General features: G+C 33.4%; 1 protein-coding gene across 1 annotated transcript; it reads left to right on the top strand.

Moving 5' to 3' along the window:
• Positions 1-4,005: 4,005 nt before the first annotated feature.
• Positions 4,006-11,154, top strand: LOC108904006 (cytochrome P450 9e2-like). The gene is made up of 7 exons (XM_018706372.1): positions 4,006-4,167; positions 5,424-5,679; positions 7,274-7,437; positions 7,554-7,885; positions 10,107-10,317; positions 10,367-10,609; positions 10,660-11,154. Exons 2-7 carry the CDS (start codon positions 5,477-5,479, stop codon positions 11,109-11,111), a joined length of 1,605 nt encoding a protein of 534 aa, XP_018561888.1. The 5' UTR covers positions 4,006-4,167; positions 5,424-5,476; the 3' UTR covers positions 11,112-11,154.
• The last annotated feature ends 6,207 nt before the right edge of the window (positions 11,155-17,361 follow it).

Genomic DNA, 17,361 nt, shown 5'->3' with positions numbered 1-17,361 from the left:
TCAATAACTTAAATTGTTAAGCGTTGTGGCAACGTTAGTCTTTTATTTGCCATGGTAAACAGATTTTTGTAATTTTTGGCCTAATAACTTAAAGAGCAGAGTAAATTTCAAACTCAATTTACTCGAAAACCATTGGAAATATCGATTTGGACAAAGATAATATTTTTTACGTAAAATTGTTAAGATTTTATAAATCTGTAGAGAAAATTGTAAAAAAATTGAAATAAAAAAAATTACGTGTCGAAAACCCCCTTCACCAGCCTAAATGGGACACATATGATTTGCATGTCGAAAAACGGAGTAGCCCATGTTATTTAACGTAAAAAGTTATGTAAGACCCATAATTTTTTTTCTATTTATTTGCGACCGTTTTGTCAATAACAGAAAAAAAAACCTGTTTTGTTCGAGTCCTTTTAAGGTCATATAACTTCCTAAGGGTGCGTTTTAGGGCACATGTTAAAGGAACTTTTTGGCTTATTTTAATGAGTTATAAACGTCGCAGAAGTTTGGAACCTTATTTTAGAAACACCCTGTATAACTTTTGTTCTGGTTTATACGTAAAAACCTTCCTAGATATTTCAAAGAATATATTTTTCGAATATCAAAACCTAGTGTCTGGGAAACCAGTGTCTTTAGACTACTAATTAATTAATATTTTTATATAAACCGATCCAAGGATGAATTAATCCTGTACAGTGTACAGAGTGTGAGGAAAGGAAAGTGTCATAAAAAAAATATGATCCTTTCTCAACAAGTACTAGATTAGTGCACATGAATTCTATCCTAAAACTTGTCCTGCTGTGGACTTATGTAATTATTGCAATGGAAATAATATGTGACTAGAGAAATATATGTTCGCAAAGCAAGGTCAATTCTATTAATTTGTTTATTTTTATCACCATTGTCGTATGGAAAACACAACTGCGCTTCACATATATCATGTACAGGGTGGACTCTGTGACAGATTTAGCCGTAGGTGAAAATTGTAGTAAAATGAAAAATGTAAAATTACACCCTAAACATTTTGTTATTGCTTCTGACTTCGTAGACATTTTTGATTACTGATAAGTGGATAATAAAGTCCTTACGCATTGATGAAATACCGCAATCACTCCCCATTTTAACCTAAAATCCCTATTGCTAACCTTGAAATACGAGTATACAGGGTGTTGTCAAAAGAAGTGGGACAAATGGTACCGTTGAATCTACATCTAAAAAGGACACTTTTTGCATAAAAATTTTAAAAAATTTTTTAGAAGTCGCTCAAGATTTTAAAAAATTTCCAAAATCGTCAAAAATTGATTTTTTTAAAAAATTTTTCTAGTTATTTTATCATTGTCTAGGTTGAAAAAAATCCCGATTCTGAGAATTTCAAATCGATATTTTAATTTGTAAAGGTCACTCATAATTATTTTAACTTTCAAAGTAGTGTATACCTAAAATGTTTTCGAGCGACCTAAAAATAAATATTAACGAACTAATAATTTTTTTTATCGAATTTGATGAACAAAAGAATATAAATAAATCACGAGACACTTAAATTTTAAAAAATTAAAAAATTATAAATATTTGATACTCACAGTGCGGTAGTAAATTTTGCCTCGAAAGATTTTTTAAGTGTCTCCTCATTTATTTCTATTCTTTTGTTCATCAAATTCAAAAAAAAATATTAGTTCGTTGATATTTATTTTTAGAGGTCGCTCGAAAACATTTTAGGTATCTACACTACTTTTAAAGTTAAACTAATTATGAGTGACCTTTAGAAATTAAAATACCTATCGATTTGAAATTTTCAGAATCGAGATTTTTTTCAACCTAGAAAATGATAAAATAATGAGAAATAAAATTAAATTCTAGACGATTTTGGAAATTTTTAAAAATATTGATTGACCTCTAAAAAATTTTTTTTGAGCTGAGTTTTGGGCTCTTAAAACATGATAAAACTAACATATTTTCCAAGATACACGAAAAAAAAATATTCATTTTTTTTTTGCCACTAATGTAAGTATACAGGGTGTTAAAAAAAGAGTGTAAAATATTTAAGGAGGTAATAGTATGAACCAAAATAAGCAGAAAAGTCTTAATAACCATGGGTCCGCAAAGTAACGGTTGCAGAGATATGGAATGCTTTATGTTTTTTAGTCCCTTTTTTTATTTTGCAAAAACGTTGTGTATTTTCTTATAATAGTTAGTTGATGTTTAGTGAAATAAACAGTACGTATTTGACAGTTGTTCTCAGTGCACAAGTTTTCTTTCGCTATGGCTGGTTACTCTAACGCAGAATTAACAGACATGCATTTCATGTATGGTCGTGCTAATGGGAACGCCACCGAAGCGCGACGTCTTTATGTTGACGCTTATCCAAATCGCCAGATTCCTTCACAACGCATGTTTGGAAGAATTCACCAAAGATTGCGTGATACCGGTTCCTTGAGCAAACAGTGCCATTTATCCGGAAGACCAAGGTCGGTATCCACTCCTAGAGCAGAAGAAGAAATTCTAGCACTGGTAGAGCAGAATCCAGGTACGAGTGTGCGGAGAATATCAGCCGAGGTAGGAATTAGTGGTCCTCTTGTTTGGAGAATCCTTCACGAGCAACTGCTTTATCCATACCATGTGCAACGAGTACAGGCCTTAAATCCAATAAATGATCATCAAGCACGTTTGGTTTTTTGCCGCTGGTTTCTACGTCATGATGCTGAAGACCCTCGTTTTCTTGCAAACATTCTTTTTACTGATGAGGCCGGGTTCACAAGAAATGGAGTGTTTAATTTTCACAATACGCATATTTGGGCCGACGAAAATCCTCATGCTCTAATAGAATCTGGACATCAGGCACGTTTTTCATTAAACATTTGGATGGGTATTGTAGGTGACAGGTTTCTAGGTCCTGTTGTTTTACCAAACCGATTAACAGGCGCTGCTTACCTCAACTTTCTGCAGAACACACTGTATGAGTTTTTGGAAGACATTCCTTTGAATCAGAGGCAACAAATGTGGTTCCAGCATGATGGTGCTCCAGCTCATTTTTCCATGGCCGTTAGAGAGCATTTACACCAAACTTTTCCACATAGATGGGTAGGAAGGGCCGGACCTGTTTTATGGCCTCCAAGATCGCCTGATCTGAACCCTCTAGATTTCTTTGTTTGGGGATATTTGAAGACATTAGTGTATGGTACTCCTGTAAATAGCCTGGAAGAGCTGCAGCTACGGATTAATTAAAAGTGTCAAGAAATCCAAACCAAGGAGGGTGTTTTCGAAAGAGTTCGAATATCGTTGAGACGAAGATGTCGTGCCTGCTTGGAAATGGACGGAGGGCACTTTGAACATCTTCTGTAACTTTGTTTTTTGTTTGTTAAAAGTTTCCTTTGTCGGTTTATTCCTAATAAAATAAAATGTTTGAAAAACGAATAGTGGTCCATATCTCCGCCGGACCCATGTTTGTTAAGACTTTTCTGCTTATTTTGGTTCATACTATCACCTCCTGAAATATTTTACACTATTTTTTTAACACCCTGTATATTATAAAATATATGTATGAAATTCCTGAGTTTAACAACGATGTATCAAATATCCATGGCCAATAATTGTTTCTATAATTTTAGTATGCGGAGTTATTTTTGTCACTTACAATTTTTTTCAACATTCCACTCTCTTTAATATTTTCATGCCTTTTTTTAATATTCACTGGAAAAGCTGTCCTACTCAATGTGTTTCATTTTTGTAAAGACCTCAATTAAAAAAATATATATCTAGCGCTCCAAAAAAAATAAAAAATAAAAAGTGATATGATATTTTTAAAACTATTAGATGTTTACAATTCATTCATTCTCTTAAAAAATACAAAAAAAAAATATGTATTTTCGGTTTAATAAATCTTCAATAACCGATTTCGCCCAGTATTTCCGTCAATCTTGTCTCACTCTGTATGTAAGTTCAGATTGTCCATTAATTGTCTAACGAGGAAATATGTGTAGACCTAACCTTATTGCGTTCCTTGCTTGCTTTCAAACCATCCAATATGTGTATGATCGCGGTACAGTCGGCTTCTGAAATTATTTAAATCTATAAAATATAGACTCGAGACGAAATATAAAAATATATTTATGCCAATCTATAAATTAGATGCGTTCGTGTTAGTAATGTTTATAGACATAATAATTTGAGGTAAGGTCAAAAATTATTTATTGTAATAATACGCTCTTGTTTTCTGAATGTATATCAAAATAAAAATATTATGACCGTAAACATACAGGGTGTCCCATTTAAGATGGATTCTTCCATTATTCTGCTAATATGAATAATACAAAAAAGTGTTTTGAATGAAGGTTAAACCAAAACATGTTTTCGCGTTTTAAAATTAACTTCAGTTGTTCAGGATGTGTCATTTCTTCTGGGTGTTACCTAATTTCCTATTTTATATTTCTAATGTAAGGCTTAATTCCATAAAAATACATGCGTTTTGAAACGTACCGTTTCTGTTTTATTTAACATTTTTAAAGGAAATTTTTGGCAGTATTTCAAGCATGAAAAAAGATATATTCTGTGTAATTTACTTATTAATTACGTTTCAAATAAAAAACTAATAATTATGGACCGTCGAAGTTCTAAGTACGGATTCATTAAAGGATAAATTCCTTTATTTTAAGATATGTTGGAGTCTATTTGTTACTGTTAAATTCCGTGAGAACTATGTATATGGTTAAAAAAATTAAAACTCATAGGACCGATCTAAGTGTGTCTAGTCTATCTTTCTGGTTATTTATTGATATCAAGCTTGATCCATGTTTTTCTCAAAGAGGTATATGGATAATTCAAGAAATATGTATCATAATCCCAATTAAAAAGCACCTCTTGAATAAACTGAATATTTTTTGTATAAATTATATTACCAGAGCTATGAAAGAATCCTTCTTAAATAGGACACCCTGTACATGCAGACAGACTTCCATAACAGCAAATAGTTCAAGAAGTTTCTAGGATAAAAATATGCCAATTTAGACCTTAGTATAATATTTTTGCTCCCTTAAAAAGTTCAAAATATTCAAATATGTTTTTCTTTTGATTTTTTAGGATAGTCAATAGTGTGTTTTATTGATGACTTAGTATTAAAATATAGATAATTGTTCGAAATATCACAATAAATACTTTATATGTATTATTTCTGTTTATAATGATATCCTGAACAATTCTCTACCGTCTCAGTACTTACGAATCTTTTCTGATTTATTCGATACAAAATTTATAAATTCCACTCCTTAACTGGTCTTTTTGGTGCCACGGGTAATTTATTGAAATTCTCTGTCACTTTTCACTGCGACAGAAATAGCCAGTTAAATAAAAAAGGCGCTAAAAAATAACATTAATAAATAATTCGAAGCAATACAATAATCTCAAATCTTTAAACTTTATATTTCTTTTAGATCTTCTCTTGCATCAATAAATTTTTTACTACCAGTTGCTAAAAACCGGCACAATGTTGATGATAATTGTCGCAACGATTATAGTGGTGGCTTTCTTTTACTATTACATTAATAAAAAACTGAACTATTTCAAAGACCGTGGCATTACCCAAGGGAAACCTATGTTTTTATTCGGCCACACTTTGGGAGCTATAATACATACACAGACATGGACAGACGTGGTGCAAAGTATTTACGACCAGAGTCCTGGAACCAGGTAAGAACGGAAAACAGAAAGAGTAACGTTTAGTATCTGGTGATTCTGGCTACTCCAAGCGCTTGTTTAATTAAACTGAAGGCTCTCGAGCTTTTCACTCATATTTGACTATGTTTACAATATGTATAAGCCAAATGGAATAAATTCAGTAATAAATAAATGGGGGCGTATTCGAAAAAACGCTCGGATACGCCGACTGGTATTTTTAGTTGCGCATTTTTTTCAACAAAAACTTTTTATACAGGGTATTTTATGTAACAGTGGTCAATACCAACTTTCTTATTTTCTAATACTAGACATGTTTCATGTACAATGTCCTATACCTATCTTCAACTGTTTCGGAAATATTAAGTTTTTCAGATTTATTGCAAAAATTAATATTAAAAAATTAATTATTTGATTACAGAAATTCGCTACAACACACTCAATATGTATTTCCTATTCACCTCTTCATAATGAGAAAGTAAGCAAAAACCATTTCAGGGTTCCTTTTTACTTATATGAAAAAATAAAAGAAAACCATAAATAGTTTGGTTTAATTTTGTTTAAAACGCCTGGCCTTAGCAACGTGTTGTCTGCCTGCATGACAGTAGTTGTCAAGTCGTTTGAATTTCGTTAACTGCATATTAGAAAAATGGTTCATTTACCAGAAATGCACAAAATAACAATTGTACAGATGATTGGTTATAACACACGAACAGAAATGGAAGTTGCTCGCTTATTTCATGAAAGATTTCCAAATTTACCGCCTATATCTCAAGGGACAATTAGTAAAATAGAAGATAAAAAAAGCAGCAGTTTCTCGACCGAATATTTCCAAATCGGTGGATAGGGAAGCGCGGATCGATGGAATGGCCAGCACGATCCCCGGATCTGACACCATTAGACTTCTTCTTATGAGGATATGACAAAAGTATTGTATACAAAACTAAACCCCTCGGCTTCGCTGATTTAAGAAGACGAATAACGCTTGCGATTAGATCGGTCACGCCTGAGATGTTGAGTAACGTTAGAAGAAATTTCTATTTAAGATTAGGATTTTGGTCATCTCCTACATTGAGATTTTTTTTATTACATTATCAATAAATAAACAGTATTACTTATTAGTTTTTGAGTGTGGTGTAGCGAATTTCTGTCATCAAATAATTTTCTTTTTTTAATGGTAATTTTTGGAATAAATCTGAAAACACTTAGTATTTCCGAAACAGTTGAAGATATATACAGGACATTGTACATGAAATATGTCTAGAATTTTTGAAGAATCCAAAAATTGCATAATATACAGGGTATTGCATTTAATCCAAGAAAGCTGGTATTGACCACTGTTACATGACACACCCTGTATATAAAGTTTTTATTGAAGAAAATGCGCAACTAAAAATACCAATCGACGTGTCCGAGCGCTTTTTCGAACACACCCCCATTTATTTATCATTGAATTTATTCCATTTGGCTGACACTGCATATATTTTACCACATCCTAATTTGTACTGTGTTGCTTCTATAATAACTTTTGTGCTTTTATGTATAAAACACATTGTTCGTGCCAAAGAATCATTTTAAAAACGAAACTAAATACCATTGTTTATTTTAGATACACCGGAATGTACAATTTCTACTACCCACTACTGGTCATAAAGGATCCAGAACTACTGAAACAAGTGGCTATCAAGGATTTCGATCACTTCACTGACCATATCACTTTCATGCCAACAGATGGTGATCCGTTATTCTCAAAGAGTTTGTTCGCCCTACAAGGTAAATCTTCAATCTTCAGTCATCTTTATTTTGTCTTTGTCCAAGTACTTGGTTGAGCTTAAATAAATCAAAATAACCTTAATCGATGTTGGCCATTTTACATCATCTCTTTCTAGGTCGGGAATGGCGAGAGATGAGGACTCTATTAAGCCCTTGCTTCACGAGCAGCAAAATGAAGTTCATGTTCAACCTGATAATTGAAATCTCTGAAAATTTCGCGCAGTATTTCCTGAAAAAAGACGAGGATGTTATTGAGGTTGAAATGAAGAATGCATTATCTCGCTTTTCCAGTGATGTAATCGCCACTACGGCTTGTGGGATACAAGTCGACTCTTTGGAGAATCCAAACAACCAGTTTTACTTGATGGGACAGAAGTCTATAGATTTTGGCGGCATCTGGAAGAACATAAAGTTCTTTTTGTACATGTTAGTGCCACCCATCAAGAATGTAAGTTAAATAGTACGATCCGTAGCTTTCGCATATTATGTTCAGAAAATTATATACAGGGTGTTTTCTAAATAAACAAAAAGTCCTAAAAAATGACCACCCTGTTTCATCCCTATTTTCACCCATAATTGTTTTCATATGCTTATCTTAATTTTTCGCTCTTTTTGTATATTTTACCAGTTAGTGACTGGATTAATGATACAAGAAGTGTATATTTTGATACATTATATTACCACAGACCCTCCACAATTTACCTGCTGCAAGTAATATATGTACAGAGATGTATTTAAAAACTTTACAGTTTGGAAATCGTATTACTTAGCTAAAATTCAGAATAAGTGAAAATGGTGAAATCACACGATTATATCGCTTTTACAAATATTTCTTACGGTAATACTTTTTATAAAGAAACATTTGCAACCGTATTTTCATCTTGGAATTATATACAGGGTGATTCAAAACTTATCCGAAAAATAATTCAGGATGTACAGGGGACTCGTACAAATACAATTTTGTAAAGAAAAAACCAAAAAGGGCGGTTCAAAAATGATTTAAAAATAAGCTTTCGCACGGCACTGGAAACTGGCCCACTGTAAAACCTGACCTGGCACAAATGCGTCCGTCACGTCAGTGATAAAAACGGATAAAAACTTGAAAGAATTTCGCAAGGAAAGGAATAAATAGAATTTTATAGCATCTATTTTATATCAGCAAATTCAACTGATTTTGCCGCTATTGTTATTATTATTTACTAAAATTAATTTGTGGTTTTAAAACGATATCCATCTATTCACTCTGGCTTGCTATACACGCAAGCCATTTTTGACACTAACTACTAAAAACCTACTGTAAACACTATAGCAACGACGACTGTAAAATCGGATTTCAGTATTCCGAGTCGCTGAGGCCACGTGGCTCTCCACACGTATTACAAATGACGCTAGAGACTTCAGTTGTCTAGCTATGTAATGGTTGAAAGTACTTCAATAATTTTTTTCTCGGAATCTATAAGGATTTTTCAAACATTTTTTTACGTTATTGACTCCATTTCTCAAGCCGCATCTATTCCCAAATTTTTTTGGATAAATTTGTGAATCGTCCTGTATATTATCTTTTTTTTCAGTCTGCAAAAAAATATGTACCTACGATAAAACTTTTCTTAATTTAATAAATAACATGCTGAAGATAATATGTAAAATAATAAAAGCTTGTATATGCAGGGTGTTTACTAAGTACTTATACAATCTTTAAAGGCTGAATATGTGACTAATTTTAAGATAAAAAGTTCATATGAACATGGGTCCACAAAAGCTTGGTTCTTGAGGTCCAAAAAAAATTGTTTGGTACTTTAAATTATATCTTTGTTCCATAACATAGCAATTTGACGAAATTCAAGAAACTGGGAGTATTAATGATGAGAAACTCAAATATTTACTTAGTTTTTTGTTTAATGATCGAAGGTACCACATACAGTGTTGTACCATAACTTTTTTATGTCGCACTATTCAATTTTACCTACAAAAGATACTCTTAGTATTTGTCACTGAAAACAGCCGTTTTGTAAAAAAAATTAGTCAAAAATTCACCCTTTACCTAAATTGTTAATATGATTTATGTTTTCCGACGGGAATTGTTACAAAACTAGAAAAAATTATCCTGAAAGATTTCCTTGATCATCTAAAAATTGCATAAAATGTTTTTGTGATAACGAGTCTCCGTAATAATCACATTTAATCTGACAAAAACTCTTTCATGATAGTAGATCCCGATTTTAATGTCAGTTTCTGTGAATTTATGGGATGCTGTCAGCGTAAGTGATTTCTTTTTAGGCCGAAAGAAACATTTACTGGTGATTCTTGAAAAGAAACCGGTAACTGAACTGCTTGTAGACGTTCCTTAGACTACGAATATGGTTTAAACACAATGAGACACCCCCATATTTTAGTTTGGCTCGACAACCCTGACTGCCTAGTTCACCAGATCCGATTCCCATGCATTTGTTTTGCTTGGCCGTTGTATCATAATTGATGTTTGGTTTAACACGTTGTTATACAAAAGAAATGTGTAGGGACAAAAAATGAAGGGAATATATGGTGCATCCAAGAACAAACTTTGGTTGCATTGTTATACAAGCTAGTATATTTTTTTTTGAGAAAAGATACATCATAGTATCCTTAGCTCATAACTATTATTAGTACTTTTACTTTTTCAAATATTTCAGATAATGAAAATTCAACTGTTTACCGACGACGTATCCACATTCTTCAGAGGTCTGATAGACGAAGCCATCAAAGTGAGAGAAGAGAAAGGAATTGTACGGCCAGATATGATACATATTTTATTAGAGACACGCAAAGGAACCCAGAAAGAAGAAGAAACTAACGACGTCGACACAGGATTTGCTACAGCTCAAGAATCCCCTAGGAGCCTAGGTAATTTATTTATTTTATCGTGCAGGATGAACAAAAAGGAATGTTTTAGAAAAAGGAAAAGTCAACAAAGTTCTAACAAACGAGGAAATAACCGCCCAAGCCTTGATCTTCTTCATCGCTGGTTTCGACTCTGTGTCATCAGTGATGTGCTTCACCACCTACGAATTGACCGTGAACCAAGATGTCCAAGAAAGACTTAGAGAAGAGGTTTACTCCACTTGGAAAGCATGCAAAGGAAAGCTGACCTACGACGCACTACTCCAGATGAAGTACTTGGACATGGTCATATCAGGTTAGTGATGACAGTGTTTGGGTCACATTTACCAAATCTGGTATTTTTAGAGACTTTAAGGAAATATCCCATCAACTTAGTAATAGAAAGAGTGTGCACCAAGCCCTACACCATCGAACCTGTCTTACCAGGAGAGATACCGGTAGATTTGAAGGTAAACGACGCCATCTGGTTGCCGGTCTACGCCATACATCACGATCCAAACTACTACCCGAATCCAGACCGGTTTGATCCAGACAGGTTCAGTGACGAGAATAAGGGTGACATCAAACCATACACCTACCTCCCTTTTGGTTTGGGTCCACGTAACTGCATCGGTTCTAGGTTCGCTTTGTTGATGATAAAAGCCGTGATTTTCCACACCTTGTTGCACTTCGAACTGGTGCCTATCGAGAAGACTGTTATTCCCCTGAAGATTTCCAAGAAGAGTTTCGCTATGAACGCCGAGGGAGGGTTCTGGCTTGGTTTCAAAAAAACTACAAACGGACAATTTACAACCTAATATTGTATGCACGTATTTTTTTAATATATATTATAATACAAGATGGTGCAGTTTAAATTGGCTAACTCCAACTTCCAATAGAATTTGAAGGATACTGATATCGCTGTAGTTTGTAGGTCATATTTTTTATACGGGGTGTTGTGGAAATGAGTACAAAATCGAGCAATGTGGCAACGGTGCGGCGGTTTATTAACACGAGGTGTTAAGGTGTCCAGCAACCACCAATACGCAGTTCAGTTGGTATCTGGATTCGACCGTGTCGGGGTGTTTTTTGCGTGCCATTATTTCCTTTTCTTGAGGTGTTTTCCAATAGTAGGGGAGCCCAAGAGGGGATTTTGGGAGTTGTGCATTTCAATAATCTGGCGATTTGAGGATGACGTAAGGCAGTCGGAAGGTCACAGAGTTGCAAAAAAAAACGTCACCTCGACATTCTCGAGCGCGGTCGATATTTTTTTTTTATTTTGAAGGAAATAATTCAAGGATAATGGGAAAAATATAATCTGCCGATTTCCACAAGCCGAAGTAACAAAAATCGTTAATAAAGTTTAGCGCGTGCAGCTGCAGGGAAATACATGTTGTTTTGAAACTCCGTCAGGAATCTCCGGGAGGTGATTCTATGGATTAAAATAATAGCAGTATGTAATGAAATTTTTTTTTCGAATTGTCAATTGTTTGCAAGTTACAGCTTGTCGAAGTTAATTTTTAAAATTTTTTTATTTAAATAACTTATTTAATTCATGTTCGATCAGTCTCTCCCACTAAGTAGATGAAGCTCTATTGGACCAGTCAGAGAAAAGTTTCATTATGCGCCTCTAGAGGGCACTTTACCTAGAATTCAAAATTTGTTTGGTTTATAACTTTTTTCTCTTACTAAACATCACAGAAATTTAAACTTTATTGAAAAGAGAAACAATATCAGAAAAAAATATGTACTCTTTGTTCATGCCGATAAATGTAACCGTTTACCAGGAAATCGCTATTAATGTGTTATTAAACATCAAATTTTTGATCATTCTTTCTGTTATTATGTACAGGGTGTCCCGAAGTTAATGCAACAAAACTTGGTCACAGATTCTTAAGACAAATTTAGGGGACCCGTATTTTTTATTTTTGCCAAGTGGCCCCCTCTTTCGGAGTTAGAGCACCCTGAAGTCCGCCCCTAAGAATAATATTTTTTTAATATCTCTGAATCACTAAATTTGGTACACAGGGGTTTTATGACATGTGGAATCTTAAGTCTGTTCTCTGTACACTGCTAAGGTATCGCTGCGGGGTCGGGTGCACGGGCGTTACAGCTGGAGGCGGAGACTATCGCTCTCCCACTACGATGATTTTACAGTGAACGTATTTAGGTTGATTTAAACGTGAAACTAACGTTACAATTTTTACTTCAATAATTGTGTCAATTTAGAATTAATACAATTATTGTACCGCAATTGTACAAACAAATTTCATCGCAATACAAAATTGAATAACCGACATCCCGTGGACGTCAATTTAACGCTCCTTCTCTTTTTTGGTTTTATGAGAAAAAGTTATTCTTGATGAAGAGTTCTGCATGGCCTAAAATCCAAAATGAAATAATCAGATTTCAATTTTTTGCAGTCGTATACGAGGTTTGTCGAAAAATGTAAATTTTGCTCAAGAGTAAAGTACCTTTATTTTTTAAAATATCGACAATCGTTATTTAAAGTTGATCCAAATAGAAAACTACGGTCAGGTATCCAATATTATTCATTTACCATTAAAAAACAGATTTTGTTATTTTTACAAACTCTTCTCCGTATTAGCATTGATAATTTACGTCTAGAGATAGACATTAAATCTAACAGGTAAGGTAGTCGGATTTTTGTAATTTTTGATATTTATGGTATGTGTAGTTTGGACCTTGAATAACAATTTTTCGAAGTAGTTCTACGCTACGTTCATAATTTACCGAGATAATCGATTTTGAAGTTTTACCTGACAGCTAAATCCACTAGATGTGACACACTCCTCAACTGGGAGCGTGGCCTAATAGGTAGCGTTAGGAACTGACAGTCAGTATATCGCTAGTTCGAGTCCGTCGCGTGAAATTTTTTTTTTTTTTCATAACGCACCATATGGTATTTTATTTTTTTTTTTCATCTCGAAAATTATGAACAAACGAAATATTATAATAAATACTTATGTATATGTAGGAATATTCAAATATTTCATTAAAAAGCACAATTGGTTGATAAACAATATTTATTATGAACTAACAATAAGATTTCATTAAAAAAAACAAACGAGGTCAGGTAGGATGTTCTTTTATTTTATATTTATGTTACTATTTGACACGCAGTGTGGCACGAGCCAGAATAGTAGTTATCATAAAAAAAATGGGAAGCAGAAATTTTTTAAGCATCTAGCTTCCTTTCTTTTTTTTTCTGATCTCGAAAATTATGAACAAACGAAATATTATGATAACTGTATGTAGGAATATTTTTCAAGTGTTTAATTAACATTTTGAGCTAGGTTGTGTGGGTCGTGATTAAAAAAACACACCTGCTCGGGCATAGAAAGTTTCTGCTTCCCATGTTTCTATGATAACTATCATTCTGGCTTATGCCACACTGCGTAAAATATCAAATACTAAAATTAAAATAAAAAACCTACCTGACCTTGTTTGTTTTTTTTTAAAGAAACTTTATTGTTAATTCATAATAAATATTGTTTATCAACCAATTGTGCATTTTAATGAAATATTTGAAGAATATTTCTACATATACGTAAGTGTTTACTATAATATTTCGTTTGTTCATAATTTTCGAGATGAAAAAAATAATAAAAAACTATATGGTGCGTTTTGAAAAAAAAAAATGTCACGCGACGGACTCGAACCAGCCATCTCGTGACTGTCAGTCCCGAACGCTACCAATTACGCCACGCTCCCAGTTGAAAAATGGGTCACATAATGCTAGTGGATTTAGCTGTCAGGTAAAACTTCAAAATTGATTATCTCGGTAATTTATGAACGTTGCGTCGAACTACTTCGAAAAATTCTTATTCAAGGTCCAAACTACACATACCATAAATATCAAAAATTACAAAAATCCGACTACCTTACCTTCTCCTGTAAGATGCACTGACAAACCAATGGAATTTTTGATAGCAAACGTCAAAACGCTAGTTACAATTTATAAAATACAAGAAATGGCAGCTCTGTTAACTTCTTAGGAGAAAATTTAAATAGTTTTGATTGTGGGAGATGATTATAAAACTCATCAAGAAGCGGCAGTCATTTTTAATAACTGGCATCCGAATAGAAATCTCGGAGAATAAGTTCAATATGACCAAAAATAATTAAAAATCGTCAATATTCATCAACGAGCACTCGATCATAATTGAGTTATTTCACTAGTATGACCAGGTGCATTTGGAAACAAAAAACGTATACTTTCTCAAGAAAAACGGCAAAAAACGAAAACGGGATTATTGTCGGCATTTCCTTTAATAAACATGGGCTGGGATGGAAACGCCGAAATGTTGTGCTGTACAAATTAAATATACTATTACTATTAAAAATTTAATTATTACCGCTGATAGTGCAGTAAAAACATTTATTAAAAAATACATTTTTTAGTTTTCCGCTAGAAATAACGTTGCCTGGCTGTGCCGTACAACTTTTAACTCAAGATAGTTTTTATATCAATCTCTGATATAATATCTAATTGGATGCAAAAACTTCTTCCAATGAAAATAAAAGAATCGAACCCCGCAAGATCGATTAATTCAATACTCTCAATTGAAAACGTATAGATTATCACTGACTAGATATTTCTTTGAACTCCGGTCCTGTCCGCAATTACCAATCTCTAAGCCCATCCCACTGAGTAAAACACACGTGGTTGCAGCATTTAAAATATATTCGTTTCTGAAGTTGTAGACGTTCGGGATTTAGCATAGAATTTTGAGTAATTTTTATCAAATCAATATAATTTTGGTATCATTGCAAAGCTAAAAGATAGACCCACTTCCCTCTTGTAAGCAATTTTTGATTTAAGCCTCTATTTTTACGTAAATAAATTGTAAATATGACGATTTCTTGCATAGTTTACTCTTTAAATTTAAACAATTAGAAACCAATTTTGAAAAAACTGTTACAAGACAGCAGTAGGAAAACACTTTGTCTTTCGATTGTTTTTTTATTTGGGCCGCTATGTTTATTCGTTTTCCAAATATGTGTTATGGGCCGAACCCTTAAAATGGGTTTATTTCAAGCGCGTGACGGACTCTTAATTTTGTAATGTTATTACCCATCAAGAAAACGATAAAAAACTTTAAATATATAGTTTTTTTTAACCTCGACCATAATTTTTTTTACGTCTTTGTCATTTGTAATTTTATCAGAGAAAGAGATTACCGAAAGTATATATTATATGTGTTTATATGTATTATAATTAAAAGAAATAGATTTACGTGTGCAGAAAATAAAATAAAAAACTTTTTTTACAAATTTCAACAAAATTTATTATTTGTTTTTATTTGTATGCTATTTTCCGTGCTTTTTATTGGTCACATTCAGTGATTTAAAAAAAAAAATATGAAATTTTTTTTTTTTCAAACCGTCAGATTAAGAAAATCCCTCCAAATAATCGTCAGATTATGGATCAGCACAACCAGGGCATCAAGCTAAACCGTCTATATGAAAATCTGACGCGCTCGAGTATTTCAAAATGGCGTTTTCTTTTTTGTATTTTCAAAAAGCTGCCACGAGTTTGCGTCACATCCGAATCGTCAGTCTTTTGAATGGGAGCTTCGTTCGCCCCCACCATCCAAATCAGCAGATTAACATATCTCCGTTATCGGAGACACGTAGGGCATATACACTACCAATATCTGACATGCTCGAGTATTTCCATGTGACTGTTTTTTTTTACATTTTTGAAAGCTTGTAGGCGCTCCCCCACCGGTGAAAGGGTATACATCATATTCTTTCTAACATCTAATCTTCAAAATCCAATCGGTCCCTACGACGCTCGAGTAAATCCCCGTTTAGCATCGTGGGCTCCCCTACTACAACGAATGCGCGAAAATTGGATTCGAAGGAGTCGTGCGTGCCTCGAAAATGGTGGTGGACATTTTGAGCTTATATTGTAGTTTGTTTCGTACTTGTGCGTTTAAAAATTATTGAATTTTGCTTTTTGGTAAGTACCTAAATTATTTTTAATACGTATTTCACAGATTTCTCAAATACGTAATTTGATTAAAAGCTAAGTTCCTGTTTTAAGATAATCATAATTACTAAAATTCAAGCTAAAATTAAAGCACAACACTATCTTTGTACTACAAAACGAAAAAATCGTCTTTAAATTTACTAAATGTTTCACAATAACAGCTGTTTACATTTTTTCCATAGGACAAGTCTGCCGCATGTATACTTGGTGTGCATCAGCGCTGTTGTCAAGTTGTGATGAAATATTAATACTCGCTGTATTTTGAAAACTGTCAATCTTACATCCCTGTAATATACAACTTTTTTGTTCATTTATGAATACTCTATCTCATGCTGAAGTAATGGCAGTCAAAGTCCTTACATCCTGTATACATGACAAGGACTGGCAACTTACAAATAATAAACTCAGCATACTCGTGCGCTGTTGCCAAGTTTCTGCCGCAACGTTTGGCATTTACTACATATTGGGTAAAAAATTAGTATTTTAAACTCGATTTTATTCAATATTTCAGCAAGTCATCGATCGATCATCGATCTTGTATAGAGTGTCAAGAATTAGAATTTTATTCAAGACAACCCCTAGACTCTAGGGGGTTGTGAAGATTATTTACTCTAGGGCCTAGAGTAAATAATCTTCACGTCATGAGAAAATAAAGTTGGAGGAAATGCCATAAAAAAACACGATCTCTAATCAGCAAGTGTTTAGAGATCAATTGTATCGGACATGTAGTTACTACAAATGAAATATGTGGCCAGAAAGATATACTTTCGCGATTCAAGGACAGTTCTATTAACTTGTTTATATTCATTACGGTTGGCATATGGAGAAGCAAACTGCGTTTCACACATATCATGTACAGGGTGAGATTCTGTGGCAGACTGGACAGTATAAAGTCAGGCTCAAATTAGTCATCTTGTAATTATTATTACTTGTTTCGTAGGCATCTTTAATAACTAGTAAATGGTTAATAATGTCAGATTAATAAAGTACAGCAATCATCCCCCATTTTGGGGCAAAACCTCTATTGCCAACCTTGAAATATGTTTGTT

This window comes from Anoplophora glabripennis, unplaced genomic scaffold (genome assembly GCF_000390285.2).
Source record: "Anoplophora glabripennis isolate ALB-LARVAE unplaced genomic scaffold, Agla_2.0 scaffold237, whole genome shotgun sequence".
NCBI classification, from domain to species: Eukaryota; Metazoa; Arthropoda; class Insecta; order Coleoptera; family Cerambycidae; genus Anoplophora; species Anoplophora glabripennis.
Note: the sequence above shows the minus strand (reverse complement) of the source record. Positions and strands in the feature narration are given on the sequence as shown.

Coding starts and splice junctions, on each gene's coding strand:
- LOC108904006 (XM_018706372.1), top strand. CDS start 5,477: ATGTTGATGATAATTGTCGCAACGATTATAGTGGTGGCTTTCTTTTAC. Junction 5,680..7,273: donor GACCAGAGTCCTGGAACCAG/GTAAGAACGGAA, acceptor TGTTTATTTTAG/ATACACCGGAATGTACAATT. Junction 7,886..10,106: donor TAGTGCCACCCATCAAGAAT/GTAAGTTAAATA, acceptor CAAATATTTCAG/ATAATGAAAATTCAACTGTT.